Source organism: Ictidomys tridecemlineatus, chromosome 7 (assembly GCF_052094955.1).
Source record: "Ictidomys tridecemlineatus isolate mIctTri1 chromosome 7, mIctTri1.hap1, whole genome shotgun sequence".
In the NCBI taxonomy this organism is placed as follows: domain Eukaryota; kingdom Metazoa; phylum Chordata; class Mammalia; order Rodentia; family Sciuridae; genus Ictidomys; species Ictidomys tridecemlineatus.
In genome coordinates, this window is record NC_135483.1 from 19,526,555 (window position 1) to 19,550,027 (window position 23,473).

A 23,473-nucleotide genomic window follows, 5' to 3' on the forward strand; every position below is an offset into this window, starting at 1 on the left:
CTGATGAGATTGTCTATAGTATTTCAAGCTTCATTTTTCACCAATATTTAGACCAGATTACTTGCATGGCAAAGCCCTACTGGTGTTTTAACATTTTGATACTCAGATTTTTCTCTATGATACTAAGTAATTTTTAAACTTATTTACCTAAATTTTTTGAAATGTAACCACACTTATTTGTTGTAAATTTTACATGTGTCTTAGAGTTTGATTTTAAAGAAGTAAGGCCAATTATTACATTGGAAAAACAAGTCTAAAAAAGGAGCTCTTTTAGATTTAGATATTTATAAACCTGTGGAAATAAATAGTTTATAAAAGTTCTTGCCCATATGTTAATTGTGCACATTCACACTTTAGGATAAGTGAAGAAAGTGACATTAAAAGATACATTCTTTTGGAAAAGCTCTGGAAGTTCACTTAAATACTTATATTCTCACCCCAAAAGTAAAACACACAGAAAAAGGTTATATTCTTAAGCCCATTTTTTAGCCTTTGGGCATGCTCTAATCTGCATGGTTGTTATAGCTATTAGTTCTCAGCTATAATATGAGCTACTTGTCTTTACAAGTCTAATTTTGATCTTAAATATTGCCACAGGAAGATGATCACCTTGCCAAGGAAGCATCATGTAATGTATCAGCTCATCAGCAGGGAGTGAAGAGGAAGGCTGATACACCACTGGGGTCCCCACTAGAACCTGGTCAAATACTGGAGAAGAATGAGGATAGCAGTAAAGTCAAACTCAAAATCAGAGTAAGAAATACAGGTTCAACCTGTATTAACAGTGTAGGGTATTCACATTCTCATAAATCTTTTTGAATACTTGGAATGGTTTTTCCTTAACAGGAACATGTGGGACAGACTGAATCATAAAACAACCCAAATGTCCTTCCAAGTCATTTCATCCAATTATTTAACTTCTATTATCACATATTTCTTCTCTGTTTGGGGAAGGAACTATGTGTGCACGTTTCACCACAACTCACTACTTCTTCCCACAATATAAGAGTAGATTTTAGTTGCTATTACATTTCCAGTAATTTCTAAATCAGCTTCTTTTGGAGGCTGGACCACCTAATCCTTCCTTTCTCTTAATACCTTTTGAGGAAAAGAGTCTGCTTTTCCTTTTAAGATTATAAGGGGTTATATTCTTATTGCCTCTGCCACTTTTTCTAAAAGATCTAAACATAAAGTGATGTAATAGCTTCTTTTTATTTTGTTTTGTTTTGTGTGCCTATGTTTAGTTCTCAAATTCTCAAGATGAGGAGGAGATTGACATGGATACTGTTCATGATAGTCAGGCCTTCATCTCCCATCATCTGAACATGCTTGAAAGACCGTCAACTCCAGGTAAGATTAGTATTCTACTCTGAGAAGAAGGAGTTCACATGATATCTCCATTTGAACATTTGTTGCTTTATTTTCAAATGAAACCTATAAAATTGAAAAGGCAGCCAGTACAAAATATTAGATGATACCAGATTTTAAAACACATAAGCAAAATAAAAAAATTTTAAGTGTTTCTCTTGATTTAATTTTAATTTTTTAAAATATTGTGTGCTTTTGAACTTGTTTTTTGTAAAACCTGTTTATCAGATTCCTTACAATAGCTTTAATTTCTTTATTTTTTTTAAATATTTTTCTCTAGTTATAGGTGCTTTATTTTATTTATTTTTATGTGGTGCTGAGGATCAAACTCAGTGCCTCACACATGTTAGGCGAGCACTCTACCACTGAGCCACAACCCCAGCCCTATAGCTTTAATTTCTTTAAGTGTATGTGCTCATGTGTGGTAGACTCAGCTTTGAAATGAAAAATTAGGTCTCGTTGAGTTTTTAATAATGTAACTATATTTATGTTAATTTTTTTAACTAAATCTAGTGTTGCCCATAATACTACTTTCTCTTTGTGCCTGCCTATTCCATGTAATATATTCTAGACTTTTGCATGTATCTCTCAAAGCAAGTTTTCTTTTGGAAATACTACCCAAGACACTATTGAATTGATAATGCTTATAATTTGCCTTATTATTTCCCTGTTTGCAGATATTGAGGTTGTTTCTAGTCTTTATTGATTATAGACAATTCTGAACTGAATATCTTTACAAGAAAGCTTTTGATACTTTTACTTTTAAATTATGTTCTTAGTATATATTCCTGAAATATTATTGAAAAGAATATTAGCTATATTGTGAGATATTCATCTTAAGATTTTCATACAGCTTTTTTTTGTGAGGGGTGATTTCACTTCACTATGTAGCCCAGGCTGATTTTTAACTGCTGAGCTCAAGGGATCCCTTGAGGCTGAGCTCAGCCTCCCAAGTAGCTAACACTACAGGCTAGCTTTTTTATCTCTTGTTATTTGTTGTCATGGTGCTTTTTTTTCCCCCCTTTTTTTCAGTGCTGGAAATTGGACCTATTGCTTTGTGCATGCCCATGGTACTTTTTGAAGAGATTATATCAGTATATGTCATAAACATTTTTTTAATTTTTAAGGAATAATTAAAGCTTTTGATATGACTCGCGCATAAGTCATGAAATACAGTAATAGAACAAGTATCTGTGAACTTGATCATCACTTAACCTGTACAACATAGTGCACGTGTGGATGTTCCTGTAGACTTCTGTCCTAGTTCTATTCTGTTGTCTTTGCACTGTAGTTAACTACTATCTTGAATTTTCTTTTTCTAAATTTAGTTTTGTTGCTTTTCTTGATAGTATACAGCACAGATGTATTATTCTATGTTTACTTGCTCTTATTGTTTGAATTTTTATGAAAATGGTATGATAATATGGCTTTTTTCACTCAACGTTGTTTCTAAAATTAATATGGATACATAAGGTATAATCCATTAATCTATATGAATCATTATCATGTCTGTCACAGCACTGTTTTATTATCCTCAGTGTAATAAGTTAAGATTCTTATTTAGGAACTCTAGAATGATTAATTAAGGTTTAATGCTGGGTGTGGTGGTGCACATCTCTAATCCCAGCAATTTATTAAGACCTTGTCTCAAAAAATGAGAAGGGTTGGGGAAATGGCTTAGTGGTTAAGCACCCCTGGGTTCAGTTGCCAGTACCAATAATAATAACTGTTATTATTCAGGTTTGCTTTTAATGCATTTTTCTATTATGAATATGACTATTCTTTTTCTTCTTTTTATATCCTTCCTGAGTTGCTTCTTTTTTATGTTCTTCTTATTTGAAAATCCTAATACCCCATGTAGTTGTAGTTTATAATTTTTTCATTTGAGTGAGGGTTTTTTTTTTTTTTTTTGGTACCGGGTATTGAACACAGGGGCACTGGACCACTGAGCCACATTCCCAGCCCTATTTTGTATATTATTTAGAGACAGAGTCTCAATGAGTTGCTTAGTGCCTAGCTTTAGCTGAGGCTGGCTTTGACCTTGAGATCCTCCTGCCTTAGCAGTTGGGATTACAGGCATGCACCACCACACCCAGCTTGAGTGAGGTTTTTTTAATTTTACTTTTTTTAAGTTCTAAAGTCCCCACTACTCACCTTGATTTGCTTGTCTGTCTTTTTATTTATGGGACCTATATTATTTTATATGATCTGGTAATCTAAGATGAACTAAAGAATTTGAGAATTGGTTTCACATAGAATATGAGCCTAGGATATAATTGGAAACTAATAGTTCCTGAATTCTTTTGCTTTTATAATTGTAAAAGATCTTAATAATAATAGTGACCTGTTTTGCTCACTTAAGTGGTAAACTTAAGCAGAGATATTTAAATGATTTGCCTGAACTGACACACACATGTAATGGCCAACTACATCCAGATCTTAGAATTTTTCCATATTTTAGGTGAAGGAATTAACATACAAATAGATACTTGCTGATAAATTGGTAGATACTTGCTGATAAATTGGTATCAGGTACTGATCGTGTTACACCATTAAACCACTATCTGCTTTTTGTTTGTTTTTGTTTTGGCACTGGAGATTGAACCCAGAAGTGCTTTACCACTGAGCTACGTCCCCATCCCTTTTTATTTTTTATTTTGAGACAGGATCTCACCAAGTTGCTTATGGCCTTACTAAGTGGCTGAGGCTGGCTTCAAACCTGGAATCCTCCTGCTTCAGCTTCCCCAGCCACTGGGATTGGGATTACAGATGTGAGCAGCCATGCCTCACTCACTTTCTTTCTTAAATGTCTTCTGTAATTCCTAAATTATTTTGATCTATTTTAAAATAAATTTTATAATGTAATTTATTAGTGGATTTTCGGGAGAGTGGGCACATTTTATTATGTGCAAAGTTCCATGTAAAAAAATTTATGAAATGGTTTCTGTGATAGAATATAGAATCTAATTCATATGTTTACCAAGTCATTCCACCATTTTGTCTCTCTTCAATGTGTATTATTTTCAGATTTAAACTTACAGGACCTGTGTCAAAGGATTAAATTAAATGGGATTGTTAGTAGTTTTTAAAGGATATTCTTTTTATTATCAGCAGTTTACTGTGGTTCCACTGCCTCTAGTTTTAAGGGTAACTTATAAAGACCCATCATGCTTTTTTCAGCTTTTAGGAAACAATGAAGTAAATCCATCCTTTTCCTCTTATTTGGCATTTTAGGACTTTCCAAATATCGACCAGCTAGCTCTCGATCTGCTTTAATGCCTCAGCATTCATCAGGTTGTGATAGCACAGCTACCACAAAACCCCCATGGAGTATGGAACTTACACGTAAGGGAACAGGTAAAAATCAATTGACTAATTTCCTTTTTTTTTTTTTTTCCCCCTCAAGAACAAATCTGTAAACTACATAGAGTTACTTTAATAACTTGAAAAAATACTTTAAAAATATAGATCTTAGGAGTTGTTTTCCTTATAGTACATTTGATTTTATTTAACTTTAAAGACTTTTAAATTAGACTTTTTTCTGTTTCAAAAGAAATGTACTTTTGTTACAGGAAACTTGAAAATAACAGAAAAATAAATGAAAATAAAAATCATTTCACCTGATACCATTACATATACCCTTTAAATTAATATTTTGCTCTTATAGTACATTTTCTAATTATTATGACAAATACTAACTTAAGTAGAAACCATCAAATCTGTATCATTATAACTTTATAAAATATGAAAATCAGCTGCTTATTCCCTCCATATACCCAGTGTTCATGATTGGCGATTTATTTATGAAGACTTGATGATTTACCTAGAAAATTCAAATGTTATATCTTTTAAATTATTGTATACTAATTAGGCTTAAGTTTATGAAAGATAATTCAGTACAGATGTGCTTGTTACCTATTCCATGGTTTTACATATTTTTCTATTTATTCTGTTCTTATGTTACTTACTAAGAGGTTAAAATCCAAATAAAGAGTAATAAACGTTAGATGCTGATGAGCTACCATGAAATAAAGATTCATTAGTCTTCAAGTTTTCAAGAAACAGGGAGTGAAAAACAAGATATGTAACCAAAATTATTTTCCAGTATAAACAGTAGAGTACTGTTTATTCATTTGAAGAGCTTAGGGGTCACTGTGACTAAAAGGAGACTTCAAATAAAAGTGACACTTCAAAATATTTTGATGTTGAGACCCCAGACTATTGCACTTTGGCATTTACTCTGATGAATGAATTTTCACATTTCTCACTTCTTGGCCTCTGCTGATTTTGTGTTCTGGGTTTGTTTTTTGTTTTGTTTTGTTTTTTTCTTTTTGTTTTTATTGTTTTGTGGGGTTTTGTTTGTTTTTTCTTTTGGTACTAGAGGGGGAACCTGGATCCTGACACATTCTAGACAAGCAAAGCATTCAACCACTCAGGGCTTTGTATTATCTTGGTTTTAGTTTTGGTTTTGGTATAGTGATATATAGTGATAGGCTGAACATACTGAAGCCCCTCCCTTCCAACTACTGCAGCTCTGTCTCCACCACTGTAAAGGCTTGAGGTGACAGGGCTATCTCCAGGTTGCTACAGGGTTACAGTGATTAAGAGGAGAGCAAGGTGAGGGGAACAAGGTGCATTGGGAATTCCTAGTAGTTTCTGTGGGGAAGAGAAGGCACTTTCCTGCAGCTGCTTAACTTTGGCCACTATGTTATGTAATTCTTCTTGTGCAAATCAGAAGAACATATTTCTAGTGCTTGATTTTTTAAGTTAAAACTTTTTTTTTTTTTTTTTAAGTTTGGAAACTTTCCCTGTAGGTCTTTCTTTGGTACTAAATATGAGAAACAGTCTTAGATCTTTCTTTTTTTAAAAAATTTTTTTAGTTGTAGATGGACACAGTATCTTGATTGATTTATTTTTATATGCTGAGGATCAAATCCAGTTCCTCATGCATGAGAAGCTGTACTCTACCACTGAGCTACAACCCCAGCCCTAGACTTTGATCTTTTTATCCTTAAATCATCATGGTATAATTCAACACTTTATTTTTATATTGCTTTAAAGCATTGAGGAAAAAAAAAAACTACTTCATACCTTTCCTAATAGAACCTACAGGTTTTTGATTAAATCCAAGCACTTAATATGAACAAATTTAATAGATTAATTAGCAGATTATTCACTGTTTCTCAGCAGCAATGTTATCAAATGAACCAAAAACCTATATTAAACTTATAGTAAGTGCCTCTTTCTGTTTGTTTTGCATTTGTTAAATTTGCTGCAATAACCTTTATTCATGGTTTCTTTTATTTGGTCTTCGGGAAAAATTTTTCAGAACAACAAAACTCCGAATATGTCTTTTGTTTTCTATTTTTAATATGAAATAGGAAAATTGTAGTATTTTGAATTATGTGTATTATTTTCTTCTGATTTATCTGCTATCTTAAATAGAAATACATATTTTAGGTCACTAAAATGGTTTTCATTAGCTTAAAAAGGAGTGACGCTTAACTGTGGGTGGGCCTCAAGTTTCTAAGCATTTTATAAACCTCTAAAATTGTGTGTCAGTTTGTGTCTAGGAAATGATTAATACATGCATATTCATGAAAGTCCTTGAGTAACCTCATTATATTATTGTGAAAGTAAATTCATGTATACTTAATCTGAATGTTAATGTGATCTACATGAGAAGGAAATTGTATTTCTTATCACTTTGGATTAGACCTGGTAAAGTTTTTCAGGAAAGATAGAGAAAAAGCAAATAAGAAATATGCATTGTTTATAACAAATGAAAAAACATAAAAGCTAAGAGCTAACAATTTTTTTTTTGTGATGATAGTATAATGTGGGCAGATGTTTTGCTATTAAAAACAATTTCTCTGTGTTCATGTATTTGGACATATTCATGAACATATTAGTGGTATAAGTTTCTAGAAATGAACTTTCCTATATCAAAGATATGGCCTCTTAACATTTTCATATATATTGCTAAATTACCCTAATTACTTCTTAAGAAACAATTTATTATGGAAAACAACAAAGTAGATTAGTACAATGAACTTCATTTTCATTTATCTTTTAACTTAATTTTTGACAATGATCAGTTCATGGTCAGTCTTATTTAATCTGTACTCTTACTCATTTCTACCCTTCTGAATTAGTTTGAAATAAATCTTGTCATTCCATCCACAACTTAGTATGTATCTAAAAGATAAAAATTTTAAAGTTTATAAGCACAGTAAAATTATTATACCTAAAAATTAGTATTTTTATACTATTAAATATCTAATTTGCTTCAATTTTAATTGATTCATAGATGTACTTATTTTGTTTTTGGTTTGTTTTTGGTGCTTTTTTGTTGCTGGGGACTGAACCATGGGCCTTGTGCCTGCCTGCAAGGCAAGCACTCTACCAACTGAGCTATATCCCCAGCCCATTATTTTGGCTTTGTTTTTAACAATTCATTTGCTTATATCAGTGTCCATGTAAGGTCCACATTTCAATTTGCTAGTATATCCTTTTTATTCTAAAATTTCTCATCCCTCTCTCTCCAGTCCCCTGCCCCCCACCGCAGTTTATAGTGTTTTTGTTAAATAAACCAGGCTTTTGATCTGTATTTTTTTAAGTCTGTATTTTGCTATTTGTATAATATATTAGAAGTCTCTATAGTATTAGTAGTTGTACTGGAGTGTAATTGGATTCATATTTACAGGTGGTGTTATGTTCTTCATCTGGAAGCATGCAGTGTCAGGTCAATTCCTTTTCGTGAGGTTAACCACAGTAAATGTTCAAGTTGTAGATTCATTAGGTTCCTGAGGGTTGCAAGATGGTGATATTCTAATTCATCTTCTATTTTTATTTATAAGCTGGATTGTTTCTATAAAGTAAAATTCTTGTTCATCTGCTACTTTAAAAAAAAACGAGCCCATCTTTTTTATTGATTCATTTTAGTTATACATAACATTACATTTTGAGATAATTTATAAAAGGATAGAATGTAATTTGCTCTAATTCAGTCCCCAGTATTTCCCCTTTCCCTCCCCAAGAGCATCTTTTTTAAAAAAAAAAATTTGATATGTTATACATATATGGAGTATAACTTCTCATTCTTTGGGTTGTACATGATGTAGAATTTCATTGGCTGTGTAAACATATATGCACATAGGATAGTAATGTCTGATTCATTCTACTATTTTTCCTGTTCCTATTCTCCCTCCCTTGCCTTCATTCCTCTTTGTCTAATCCAAAGTCCTTCTATTCTTCCCTACCACCATGTCCTTATTGTGAATTAGCATCCACATGTCAGAAAAAACATTCAGCCTTTGGTTTTTTGGGGATTGGTTGATTTTACTTAGCATGATATTCTCCAGGTCCATCCATTTATCAACAAATGCCATAAAGAAGAATGAAATTACGAGTAATACATATATATGTCACGTGGTATATACATACCACATTTTCTTTATCCACTCATCTGCTACTTTTATAAAGCTAAATTCTTCCTCATTTGTACAGAATGATATAAATCATTTAGAAAAGTCAAATATTTGATTCTATTTATTAATGATTTTTAAAATAACAAACTTATTACATTTAAAAATAATGAGTTGGTTGACTAGCATCCTTCAGTGAGACACTTGAGTCTGTTATAATCATTATCTTTATCAGCATTCAAATTGTCTTTGGACATTAATGCTCTCTTAAGCTGACTCCTGAACCTGTTTGGCAAGACTTTTAACTTCCTTCCTATTATACATGATATTTCAGGTTATTTTGTAAATAAATATTCTGCCTCGGACCTGGAATCAGATTTTTCCTAGGACCTTGGTTCCTAATACCAGTATTCTTAACTTGTATTCTAATCCATTTTTTAAATTAATATTTTTAGTTGTCAGTGGACTTTTATTTATTTTTATGTGGTCCTGAGAATCGAACCCAGTGCCTCACACATAGTAGGCAAGTGCTCTGCCACTGAGCCACAGCCCCAGCTCTAATCCATTTTTTAAATAGACCCCATGTAAATCAAATGAAGTGCAAGATTTGTGATCAGTGTAACCTTAGTGTAAACTTTAGGACCTGCAGACAAAAGATTGGAATCACTTTCAAAGTAGTTCTAAATATTCCTTAGAAAAGAGTACACCACAGATACTCAGTTGTTCATTTGGTACTTGCCTCTGCTGGGAACTACAGGTTCCAGTATAATTATTGGCTTTTCTGCAATCCAAGTAGCTTGGCAGGTACTTAGGATTAGATGAAGAAACTTTTTTTCAAGCCAGAAAAGGACCTCAGTCTCCCAGGAGTACAGACAGCAAATTAGAAAGTTGCAGAAGTCTGTTATGTAGAATAACTAAATAATGAGCTGGGAGCTTATTGACATTGGGGAAACATCCCAAAGAGACATTTGAATTTATTTTTAAACAATTAAAGAGACTAAAGTGGTCCTCTAAACCCTCCTTTAGGTTACATCTTTACTATTACTTTTTGGGGAACTTTGTCTTTCTAGTTCTGCCTCCAAAATACTTTAAGTCCCCTACTGTGCTCCTGTATCTTTAGAAATTTTTTTTCTTTTCTGATTTGTAAGCTCCAGAATAGCTAAGATCCATCCAATTTATCATTGTTTTTTCTAGTTCCCCAATAGTTTCTGATATTTGTTAAATGAGTATGTGAGCCAGATAACAAAAAGGGGAGGTTATTCTAAGCACAAGGAAATAATATTTACAAGTATTCTCTTTTGCCTAGAGGAAGAGTGGAAGATAAGACTGGAAAGGTAACTTCAAGACACATTGTGAATTGTCAGTAAAATTAGTGCTGTGGTATAGTTTTTAGAAAACGTCCTACTTTGTTGAAAACTACAGTTTTGGAGCTGGTTTGGATCAGAATTTGTGCTGAGAAATTACTTTTTAAAATATAAACAGTTACCTTGAAGCTTTAGTGAAAAGCTTGGATTATTTTTAGTTTGAATTTTTTTTTCTTTGTTAATTTGGGTGGTCATGGGGGAGACTTCTACACTGAAGTCCCAAGCTTATATACTATCAGTAGAACCAACTGACCTTTTAAGTATATATCATGGTCAGCTTTGTTTTTAGGAAGATTATTATAGAACAGGGTTTGCCAGCCTGGACATCATTGATACTTTAGGCATAATAATTCTTTGTTGTGGGGTAGGGGGTTGTAGATTGTATGTTTGGCAGTATCCCTGTTCTCTGCCCATACAATGCCAAGTTACATTTCCTATCCCCATACCAGTTGAAAAAAACAAAAAAATGTCTCCAGATATTGCCAAATAACCTACTGTGCAACTGTATAAAGTATAGTTAGGGTATACTTCAGGCAGAGGAATCAGTTAATAGGAAACTATTGGTGTAGTCCAGATGAGATGAAGACGTATGAATTAATACAGTTGCAGACAGGATTAGGGTGGGGCCTGATTTAAGAGAGGCTGTGAGAATTAACAAGATTTGGTGACCAGTTAGATCGGAGGAGATGGGATCTGAGATGAATCTCAGACTTTCCTTAGTTGGCTGCATCTAAAGCAATGCCATTAACCTGAAGTAATATAAGAGGTAATTGTTTTTTAAAGCATGGTCAAAGGACAAGAAGAAAATTCTTTTACTCAAGTCTCGGAACTACTATTCTAGAGTCCTAGGTTGGTAGATTGTTAGAACTGGAGAGAATGTTCTATTTAGATTTTTAGATGAGGGACTTACTGCTCTAAGAGATAAAGTACACTAAAGACTAGCAGGACAACCTAGTCTAGAGCAAGAGTCTCCCAATTCTTGACCCTTTCTTTTTCAATGACACTATGCCTTTTCTGGGTTTCTTTTCTTTTCTTTTTTCTTTTTTTTTTTTTTTAAAGAGAGAGGTGAGAGAGAAAGAGAGAATTTTTTTAATATTTATTTTTTAGTTTTTGGCGGACACAACATCTTTGTTTGTATGTGGTGCTGAGGGTCGAACTCGGGCCACACGCATGCCAGGCGAGCACACTACCGCTTGAGCCACATCCCCAGTCCCCCTTTTCTGGGTTTCTAAAACTGTGCATATGAATCCTCTCAGAGAGTTTACTTTTGCCCATCTATTCCCAGAAATTGTATTAAGGGACCATAAGAATATTCAGTTTTCACTAAAATATCATTGTCAGTAACACGTTTGTGAGTGAATAGTTCTTTAAATGGCACTAATCAAATACTGCCATTTCTACATATAATACATAGGGCAGAATTGTATTGGAAGTAATTATATTTTCATTGACTAATGTAGATCTTAACCTGTAACATACCGTGTAATACTTAAAAATATTGAAAGGTAATTTGGTCATCTTTTAATATATGCATTGGTATGTATCATAATTTGTATAAACTAAGAAACTAAAACATTCAACTTCATGGCCAAAAATACTAAAAACTTTGTATAACTGGTTGGATATCTTACTGATATTCCTCATTCCTGATGGAAGTGATAAGTATTTAGGAATCTCCCTTTCCATAATACTGTCATCAGCTTCCTCTTACTTTAGTTTTGTCTTCCTTGGTATCAACAGGAATTCATTTGGTATTTTTAATCTTAAAGGTAAAGAACAATCGCCTTTGGAGATGAGTATGCATCCAGTGGCAACAGCTCCACTCTCAGTATTTACTAAGGAATCTACATCCTCCAAACACAGTGACCACCATCACCATGAGCATAAGAAAAAGAAGAAGAAGCACAAACATAAACATAAACACAAGCATAAGCACGACAGCAAAGAAAAGGACAAGGATCCTTTCACTTACTCCAGCCCTGCCAGTGGCAGGTCTGCTCGTTCACCTCTCTTTCAGACTGAAAAAGGGACAAAGAGCCCTTTCCCTCTGTGTCCAGAAGAATGTATATAACTAAAGCTTTATCCTCTGTGGAGAATGATAAAAGGCAGGAAAGGATTTGCTTTTCTTACATAAATTCAGAATCCATTTAAGTTCTAGACATTTGATTTATATTATTTATACAATTGAGATTTAATTAGGAAGATGTGTTTTATGGTTCTGAGTAAACTATTTCATCGCCTGTTTCCTACTTAAAACACACAGACACACAGAGAAAACTTCTTTTACAAAAGCCCTCGTGTCCATTGGGCAGTCCCCATTCACATCATGATCTCCATGTGTACTGCCAAAACCAATTATGTTTGAAAGCCTTTGATGGATGTTATGGGGCAGAGTTACGGTTTAAACAGAAGCAACTGCCAAATCTGTGGTGTAACCACTATTTCCAGTGAAATATTGTATAACGCCATTTGAAACTACTGAAAAGACAGAGGCTTTTCTATAGGAGTCTTCCCTCTTGCACTATTTTTTGTGTTAACAGTAGAAACTAAGCAATGTAATTTATGAACAAAGAATATGTTGTGTTTCCTTTTATCCTGAAATACTACAGTTTTTGGAAGAAGTTCTTTTTAGCAAAAATTGGAATAACTATCTTTTGATGGCACATTTGGTGATTATGATGTTGGAATTTAACAGAGATACCAATCCACAGTTGTTCTCAAATCAAGATGCTTAAATTATAAGTTTTGTTTTGTCTTCCATTAAGTATAAGTGAATAGGTTCATATGTAAAATGTTTTGTTAGATGTGGACAATTTACACACCCAACATGTATTCTTTTTAAAATATACCACAATGTATGACCTTAAGGTGAGTTTATTTGTTTATTAATTTGGATGAAGACAGTTCAGTACTCATGTGAGTGTAACAGCATTTGCAAACATGTGAAACATTTTGGTTTCATGGTTTAATAATCTGTGTGGTTTTGTGTTTTTATTTTTTCTTCTGGATTTACCACGTGTTTTATTGTTTGTTTAAGAATACTTTTTATATCTTCAATTTTTATCATCTCCCATGTCATTAAAAAGTTTGACAAGATACTTGTTCCCTGAACAGATATTTCAAAAGGCATCCAATATTGTTAAACTTTTAAGTATACTTTTAGTTGTATTTAACTTGTTTAATAAATAACTTTTTAAATTGACCATTCTGCCTTTGTATCTTTCTATGTCGTTTGTTTCCTTTTTATTGTGTATGTATAATAAACTTATCCACATGGTTTGCAGAACACTTTGCAAATAGGTGAATTTGAGCTGGCCCCAATAGCAAGGATCATTTAGTAGGTAAAGGTGAGGCAAAAGTGTCTCAGCAGAAGAAACAATATCTTCAAAGGCATGAGCAAAGTAAGGACATATTTGGGAATTAGAAAGCACAGATGGCTTGGAATGTGAATGCAAAGGAATATATTCAGATGTTGAAGTGTTTAAATGACAGGTATTTAAAGATTCTAATTAATTGGATGTTGACCAACTGAAATTATTTTTGGAAAACGGGATCTTTTATGATAGAGTCCACAGTGGTACTGTACGTAGAACTGGCAGCTTTGAAAATTCTACAGACAAGTTTTCAGTTATTTGTGTTGTAGGAAGAGTGGCAAATAATAGCTTTCTATTATAATTTAAAAGCACCTTTTGTGTCTATTATATGTGCTACTGCAAAATTGGATATTTGTATTATACTTGTGAAGAACTTTTTTTATAGTTCACTCTCGATTATTTAGGCTGAGAGTTCAGAGCAGACAATGTGAAAATTACTTTATTCAGGTTTTTGAAAATAGGTAATTGCTGGCAGTGTTTAGTGCCTTTCTATAGCTAGTCCATATACATTTACAGGTATATATATATTTATACAGTTTTTGTTGGTGGTGGTTTTTTCTTTTTGCTTTTAATATTTTTAATGCAAAGCCGTTGTAACAACAATGGCAACAAAAGAGAGGAACAGAAATACTGTTCAGATATAATTATTTTGTTTGCGTTCTCTGGTGTCCTGTGGATTTGCTTTAAGTCTGCTAGACTTTTTTTTAAATATTTTTTTTAGTTGTAGTTGGACACAATACCTTTATTTTATTTATTTATTTTTATGTGGCGCTGAGGATTGAACCCAGCTTCTAGCACATGGTAGGCAAGCTCTCTACTGCTGAGCCACAACTCCAGCCCCTAAATCTACTAGACTTTTGAAGCCAAATGTCTAAATAAGATACGTAGAAAAACAAAGACACATAGTCTCATGTAAGATAGTCTGCTGCTGCCTTCAAATCTTTGAAACAGAGTACAAAAAAAAAATGAGGGTTTTTTTTTCCATTTTATTCTTTTTTCTTTTTTTTTTGCCTTTAGTAATTTTTCTTATTCCATGATTATAAAAGAATTTCCCTCTTTTTTTTCTTTTAGAGTCTTTAAAATATTTTTTCAAGTTTATATCCTTTGTCTAACTAGATTCCATCTTGAATTGTTTTGATAAAATATTGATGGGGATCCACGTTTTTTTTCCTTCCCGAATGCTACCCAACACCATGTGTTTAAAACTCTTGTCTTTAATTTCTAGATTTCAATATATTCTTTACTAAATTATTTTATAGCTGATTTCATGGATCTGTCTTCTTATCACTACCATACTGTTTAGATTATTATAGAACTGTGATATAACTAATGTTTTATCACTTTTCATTTTCAGAATTTTTTGTCTCTTCTTGTGGACTATTTTCTTTTTTCCTTTGATTTATCTTCTAATTTATTTGTTGTAAAATCTACTCCTTGTCGTATACTTATCAGTTTTCCACCCTGTGATTTTTTTTCCTTTTTGTGGGTTTATTTTCAGTAATAATATGAAATCAGTTTTTCTAGTTTCTCCTCAAAATTATTTTTGTAGTTTGTGGTTAAATCAGGAAGTAACTTAGAGTTGATATCCTGCTATTGATTCATATTAGAGATGTCAATGTTACTAGTAATATAATAGTTCCTTTATAAGTTATCATTTGATATTCTATAAATTGTCTTTTTTCACTATAAGATTATTTATTCCTTTATGCTAAACTTGTGCTTAACTATCTGCCTGAATTCTCATTATTTGCAACATTTTAAAGCATTTCTTCAATTGTCCTTGAAAATAATCACATCTGTAAATGATGGAGGTATTATTACCTCTTTTCAAATCTTCATGTACTAGTTTTCTAATTTTGCCTTTCGTATGACATCTTTTCTCTTGCTAAGTTTGCCTGAGAGTTGCGAGGATGAACATCCTCTCTCATGGTCTTCCTGCACCCTGTGTACTTTGGCAGCCCTTCCTTGTGTGTCATGGGTTGAGATTCACATTTCTTTTAGTTCTTGGTATGGTTTTGCTTCTTGTTCTTTGTAGGGTCTTTTTTTGGTACTGGGGATTGAATTTCAGGGGCCCTCAACCACTGAGCCACATCCCCAGCCCGATTTTGTATTTTATTTAGAGACAGGGTCTCACTGAGTTGCTTAGCGCCTTGCTTTTGCTGAAGCTGGCTTTGAACTTTCAATCCTCCTGTCTTGACCCCAAGCCAAACTGCTGGGATTACAGGAAGGCGCCATCATGCCTGGCCTCTTTGTGTTTCTTTTGGTTGCTTTCATAGAGATTGGAGAAGACCAAAGTCATGCAACTCCATAAGAAGACAATTTTGATCAAAATATCATCCTTACTTTGATATCCTTATCTGTGAAATGGCTGGAAAGCTAGTTTTCTCATCCTTTCTATTTTTTTAATAAATAAATGAAATTTCCTCAGATCAAATATTTACCAGTCTAAGCAGAACTTTATTTCAAAGTTAAACTCCTAGCACCTTCCCCTTTGTCAAAGTGTGTGCTAGACTTGCTTCTAAGAATTGAGTACATAAAGGGAAAAATAGGAACTTCACTGTTAAGAAAGTGACAGAAATTATCTTAACCAAGTAATCATAGTGACAAGTTGTGTGAATATCTTATAGAATTCTTAGTGTGATATGATGAGAAGGCCACTTACCTGTAGGTATAAAAACCTACAATCAGGGTTGGGGTTGTAGCTCAGGAGTAGAGTGCTTGCCTGGCATGTGTGAGGCATGAGGTTCAGTCCTCAGCACCACATAAAAACAAATATTACAAAACAACTAAAAAATATTAAACAACTAAAAAAATAAACCTACAATCTTGATTACCCAATCTAATCATACTTATCATAAGAGATGTAACAGACAAACTTAAACTGAGGGACACTAGAAAATAGTTGTCCATTAATCTCAAAGCTTTTCACATCATTTAGAACAAGACAGTGCTGGGAAATTCACAGACCAGATGAGGCTAAGGAGACCATAACAACAATGCATTGTGATATCCAGGATTGGATCCTGCAAGAAAAAATAACTTTAGTGGGAGAACAAATGAAATTCTAGTGCATTTTGGAATTTCATTAATGTACTGATGTTGCTGTTATGGTTTGAGTGTTTTTGCCCCCCCCCCCCGCCCCCAAATTGATGTTAGAAATTGAACCTCCAATGTGATGGTATTAGAAGGTAGGAACTTGTGGCTGGGGGTGTGGCTCAAGTGGTAGCGCGCTCGCCTGGCCTGCGTGCCGCCCGGTTCGATCCTGGGCACCACATACAAACGAAGATGGTGTGTCCGCCGTGAATTAAGAAAAAATAAATAAATATTAAAATTCTCTCTCTCTGTCCCCCTCTCTCTCTCACTCTCTTAAAAAAAATAAAATAAAATAATTAAATAAATAAAATAGAAGGTGGGAACTTTTTAGGTCATGAGGGTTTCCATTATGAAAGAAAGCCATGAGAACTAGCTTGCTTCTTCAGACAGAGGGGAAAACTGGAAGAAGACATCACCCATTAACCTAGAAGCAAGCCCTTACTAGACACTGAATCTGCTGGCATCTTACTTGATCTTGGACTTCCCAGAGTCCGGAACTGAGATAAATTTTTCTTTTTTATAAGCTACTTAAAAGTATACCCAGTCCAACCACTTACATGTAGTAGGACAGTCGTTTTTTAGATTTGACAAATGTACTGTGGTAATATAAGATATTAACAATAGGGAAAACTGGGTGAAGGGTATGTAGGAATACTAAGGAAGAGTTGCTAATAGAATTGTGATCCTAAAATATGAGTGTATTTTGGTTGTCTCTATAACCCAAATTATTTACTTCTTAGAGATATAAAAATTCATTTCCTCAATTCAGGATTTAGAATAAAATTTTGTACACTTATTAGAAGTAAATTTGGAGAAAGGTCAAAGTTACCAATGATAGTGGTCCAAAATTTGTAATCAGGAGAGAATTGTGAAAGGATTTCTTCCAAGGAAGAAATGAAAAGGCTGAGGAATAAGTAGTCTTTTTTGTTATTATAAGTTAACAATTTATAATTGTACAGATTTATGGGGTACACAGTGATGCTATGATTTAAGAATATGATGTGGGATGATTAATTAATATATTCCTTCAAATATTTATTTTTTGTGGTGAGAACATTTAAAATTTGGTTTTACCAATTTTGTAATATATAGTACACTCACTCACTGTTCATCATAATTGTGCAATGGAATTTTTAAAAAATCCTTATTCCTTCTGTCTTACTGAACTTTGACCATACCTCCCATCACCCCCACCCACACCTCTGTAACCACTCTTCTTTTTGCTTCTGTGAGTTCAATTGATTTAGATTCATGTGTTGTCTTTCAGTGCCTTATTTATTTCATGTAGTTTAATGTTCTCTAATTCTATCCGGTTGTCACAAGTGACAAAATTTCCTTCCTTTTCAAAACTTAATATTTTTTCAATGTGTATATGTACCATTTTCTTTATCTGTTATTAATGGATACCAAGTTGATTCCGTGAATTGGGCATTGTAAATAGTGCTGCAAGGAATATGGAAATGCATATATTTCTTTGACAAACTGATTTCAGATCTTTTGGGTACGTACTCAGGAGTAGGATTTCTGGATCATATGGTAATTCTAGTTTTAGGTTTTTGAGGAACCTCAATACAACTTTGCATAATGACTGTACTAATTTACATTTCTACCAACAATGTATAAGGGTAACCTTTTCTTGGTATCCTTGCCAGCACTAACTTTTATCCTTTTGATTATGCCATCATAAAATATGTAAGATGTTATGTCATTGTAGTTTTCATTTGCATTTCCTAATGACTAGTGTTATGGTTTAGATATGCAATAAGATTTAGAAGGGAAATGATTGGGTTATGTGAGCCTTAACCCAATCAGTGTGTCCATCCCCTGAGAGGCAATAACTTGAGTGGTAACTGAAAACAGGTAGGATGTGGCTGGAGGAAGTGAGTTATTAGAGTCATGCCTTTTTGGGTTTATATTTTTGTCATGGTGAGGTGAGCTCACTCTATGCTTCCTGATTGTCATGTCCTAAGTTGCTTTCCTCCACCATACTATTTTGCCATCATTTTTGCCTCACATCGAGTCCTGAGGAAAGGAGCTGGCTATGTATGGACTAGGACCTCTAAAACCATGAGCTCCAAAATGAACTTTACCTCCTCTAAAATTGTTCTTGACAGGTCTTTGGTCACATCAGTGAAAAAGGTAACTAAAACAGCTAGTGTTGTTGATTATTTTGTCATATATCTGTTGACTTCTTGTATGTCTTCTCATGAGAAATATCTGTTTAGGTCTCTTGCCCATTTTTTAATTGGGTGTTTTGTTTTCATGTTGCTGAGTTGTTTGAATTTCTGTACATTTTGGATATTATTCCATTATTTGATGTATGGTTTGCCGATATTTTCTCTGAATCCATAGTTTGTCTCTTTACACTGTTGTTTTCTTTTTAGTTTTATGTTGTCTAGTTTTGCTTTTGTTCCATATGCTCTGTGGGTCAATTTCAAAAGATGATTGCACAGACCAATGTCATACGTTATTCCACTGTTTTTTTTTTTTTCCCTCCAAGTAGTTTAGGTCTTTAATCCATTTTGAATTGATTTGTTTTTTTTATATGTGATGTGAATAATGGTCTTATTTCATTCCTCTGCATATAAATATACATTTTTTCCAACATGATTTATTAAAAAGACATTCTTTTCTCATTGTATATTCTTAGCACCTTTGTTGAAATTTATTTGACCATACATTCATGAGTTTATTTTGGGGCGCTCTCTTCTGTTCCATTGGTCGGTGTTTCTTTTTGTTTTCCAGTACCATGATGTTTTAATTATTCTAGCATTGCAGTATAGATTAAAATTAGGTAGTGTGATACCTCCAGCTTTGTTCTTTTTCCTCATGATTGCCTTGGCTATTCAGTTTCTTTTGTGATTCCATATGAAATTTAGGATTTTTTTTCCTATTTCTATGAAAAATTAGATTGGAATTTTGATAAAAAGACTACATTAAATCTGTAGATCAATTTAAATAGTGTAAACATTTCAACAATATTGATTCTTCAGTCCATGAATGTGGTTCTTCTCATTTATCTGTGTCTACAGTCTCTTTTATCAATATTTCATAGTTGCAATATACAGGTCCTTTATCTCCTTGGTTAAATTTATTCCTAAGTTTTTTTATTTTTATTTTTTGGTAACTCATAAATGAGACTTCTCTGATTTCTTTTTCAAATAGTCGCTTGTTAGTGTATAGAAACAATGATTTTGTGTGTGTCTCTGTGTGTGTGTGTGTATATGTTGATTTTTTTTATCCTTCAACTTTACTATATTCACTTAGGAGTAAATTTTGAGGGGGAAGGGGTGGAATTTTTATGATTTTATTTATAATAGGATCATGTCTACAGCAAAGACTGACAATTCTTCTTTCTTCCCAATTTGGACACCTTCTATTTCTCTTGTCGAATTGCTCCAGCAACAACTTCCAATACTTTGATGAAGAAAAAAGAAAAAGAAAAGTGGGTATCCTTGTCTTGTTCTAAATCTTATAAGAAATATAGTTTTTTACCATTAGAGTGATATGTTAGCTGTGAGCTTCTCATGGATAGCCTTTATCATGGTGAGGTATATTTCTTCTATATCTAATTTGCTTACTATGAGTTTTTATCATGAAAAGATTTTGAATATTTTATAAAATAATTTTCCTACATCTGTTGAGATGATCATAATGAAAGTTTTTAATCCTTCCTCTGTTGATGTGGTGTATCACAAATAGGGATAAACCCCACTTTAATATGTTGGGTGATCCCTTAAGTATATTGTCAACTTTAGTTTGCTTGTATTTTTTTGAGGAATTTTGAATTTAGGTACATAAAGAATATTGCCCTATACTTCTCTTGTAAAGTTCCTGCCTTTTAGTCCATTGATTGGATGACAGAAACTGAGCAGCAGAGGACTGAGACACACAGGTAATACCTAATTGCTTTTTATTTTTATTTTTGGTACCAGGGATTGAACCCTGGGGCACTTAACCACTGAGTCACATGCCAAGCTCTTTTTATATTTTATTTAGAGACAGGGTCTCACTAAGTTGTTTGGGGACTTACAAAATTGTTGAGGCTGACTTTGAACTCACAGTCTTACTGCCTCAATCTCCCAAGCTGCTGGGATGACAGGCATGCCATGGTGCCCAGTACTTGCTTGTTTTTAATTTGAGTTGGATATAGAAAGATTTTTTTTTTTAATTTTCTGATTGATGGCTATCTAAAGAGTTCTGAACTGTTCATTCAATTCTTTGTAAAAACAATCAATGTGGGCCTTAGCATGAACAAAAGAGTCTTCCAAACCATTGGCCTAAAACTTCCCTAAAATATTTCTTAGAAAAAGGGTAGGTAATTCAGAATCAACTATACTAAGTAAAACGAGGGCAGGAGTTGTAGCTCAGTGGTAGAGCGCTTGCCTAGCATGCATGAGACACTGGGTTCAACCCTCAACACCACATAAAAATTTTAAAAAGTATTGTGTCCATCCACAACTAAAAAAAATTTTTTTAAGTAAAACCATTAGACATAAGCAAAAATTTTTCACAATAATGGACTTTGTTTTAAATAAGATAGCAGAAATCACTTCTTTTTATAGATTTAAAGAAACTAAGGCATAAAGGAGTTAAAGATTTGACAAAGGCCATACAGCTGATTATTGGCACAGAACTGGAACTTACTCTGGTCTTTTATTCATGACCAGATAACTTATTCTAACAGACTGATTAGTATACAGTACTTCAAAATCAGATGGTACCATAAATGCCATGCTGAGGTTGTTTTATGGATGATTTGGTAAATGGGTAATAGCTACCCTAGATAATTCTCAGAATGGAAGTATTTTTTTTCTTTTCAGTACTGAGGATTAAACCTAGGGCTTCACCCTTATACTTTACCACTAAGCTACACTTCCATCCTCCTTATTTGAGACAGGGTCTAAACTGCCAGGCTGACCTCAAACCTAAGACCCTCTTGCCCCATTCTCCTGAGTAGCTGGAATCACAGGTACACTGTGGCTGGCTGAAATAAGACTTTTTGTTGTTGTTTGTTTGTTTAATTGGTGCATAATAATTATACAGAAGAGTGAGTTTTGTTGTGGCATATGTGTTCATGTACATAACATCATTTAATCAATTTAATTCCTGATACCTCTGTTTGTCCTCCCTTCCCCTGATACCCTTCCTCTATTCTCCTGGTCTTGATTATGTTAAAACAAGTTCTTGATAAGAACCTACATCATTTATTTTTCCTCAGTGAAATTATTTAGCTCTATCTGAATGTCATTCTGATGTCTATACTTGAACATAAAGTTCTGCCTATGCAGAAATTCAAAGTGAATAAAGTAAACTATTACCAGAACTAAGTGACTACAAGCCAAGTTGAAATAGAACATGTTATGTCCATGAGTACTAAACACTACTTACAAACTAATTTTCTTTTTTATTTTTCTTAGTTATATATAACAATAGGATTCATCTTAACATAATTATAAAACCATGGAATATAATTTGTTTTAATTCAGTCCCCAGTACTTACCTTAACCCTCTTCTTCTTCCTCTGCTTGTTCCTTTCCCTCTACTCTGCTGATGTTTTGCTATTTACTTAGTTTTTTTAAAATTAGTGTCTTGTGGATATACATGATGGTGAATTCACTCTAGCACATTCATATACGTGCATAGAAAATTAGGTCAGATTCATTCCACTGTCTTTCCCTATCCCATCCTTTCTCATTCCCTTCATTCCCCTTGTCTTCTCCACTGATCTTTCTTGTATTCTCTTTGTTTCACCCCTAGACCTCTTATTTTGGATTAGCTTCCACATATTAGAGAAAACATCAAACTTTGACTTTGGGGGGACTGGCTTATTAGTATTATAATTTCCAGTTCCATCCATTTACTAGCAGATGCCATAAAGTCATTATTCTTTATGGCTGAGTAATACTCCCTTGTATGTGTGTGTATGTATGTATATATATATATATATATATATATATATATATATATATATATATATATATATTACATTTTTTAAAATCCATTCATCAGTTGAAGGGCACCTAGGCTGCTTCCATATCATGGCTGTTGTAAATTGTGCTGCTTTAAAATTGATGTGGCTTTGTCACTATTATATGCTCATTTTAAAACTTTTAGATGTATACCAAAGAGTGGGATAGCTAAGTCATATGGTGATTCCATTTTTAGTTTTTTGAGGAATTTACATACTGCTTTCCAGAATGGTTTTACTAATTTGCAGTTCCACCAGCAAGGTATAAGTGTACCTTTTTCCCTATACCCTCGTCAGCATTTATTATTATTTTGTTTTTGATAATTTTGACTGGAGTGATATGAAATCTTAGTGTCGTTTTAATTTACATTTCTCTTCATTGCTAGAACTGTTGAACATTTTTTCATATATTTGTTAACCATTTGTCTTTTTTCTTTCTTTCTTTTTTAGAAGTGTCTGTTTAGTTCCTTTTCCCATTAATCAAAAAAAATTTTTTTTTGGTTAAGGTTTTTCAGTTCTTTATGTGTCCCGGATATTAATGCCCTATTTGAGAAAAGGGTGGCAAAGATTTTCTTCCCATACTGTAGGCTCTTTCTTCATGCTCCATTGTTTTCTTTGCTGTGAAGTGCTTTTTAATTTGATGCCATCCCACTAGTTGATTTTTTATTTTTCTTCCTTTGAAGTCTTAAAGAAGTCACTTCCTGAGCCAACATGTTGAAGTGTTGGACCTACATTTTTTTCTAGCAATTGCAAGGTTTCTGGTCTAATTCTTACGTCTTTGATCCACTTTGAGTTGAGTTTTGTGCAGGATGAGGAATAGGGGTTAAATTTCATTCTACCACATATGGATTTCTAGTTTTCTCAGTACCATTTGCT

General features: G+C 33.3%; 1 protein-coding gene across 3 annotated transcripts in view; it reads left to right on the plus strand.

Annotated features, from left to right (window-relative positions):
• Positions 1 to 13,361, plus strand: part of Taf2 (TATA-box binding protein associated factor 2) — an 80,065-nt gene extending 66,704 nt beyond the window's left edge. For 2 of the 3 annotated variants that reach the window (XM_013357289.4, XM_040293698.2), the window contains 4 exons: positions 598 to 753; positions 1,245 to 1,350; positions 4,603 to 4,725; positions 11,929 to 13,361. In XM_013357289.4, coding sequence (XP_013212743.2) covers positions 598 to 753; positions 1,245 to 1,350; positions 4,603 to 4,725; positions 11,929 to 12,230 — 687 coding nt within the window. In that variant the 3' untranslated portion in view covers positions 12,231 to 13,361. The remainder of the gene's footprint in view (positions 1 to 597; positions 754 to 1,244; positions 1,351 to 4,602; positions 4,726 to 11,928) is intronic. The other variant, XM_005316202.5, reaches the window with a different exon arrangement.
• Positions 13,362 to 23,473: the final 10,112 nt, after the last annotated feature.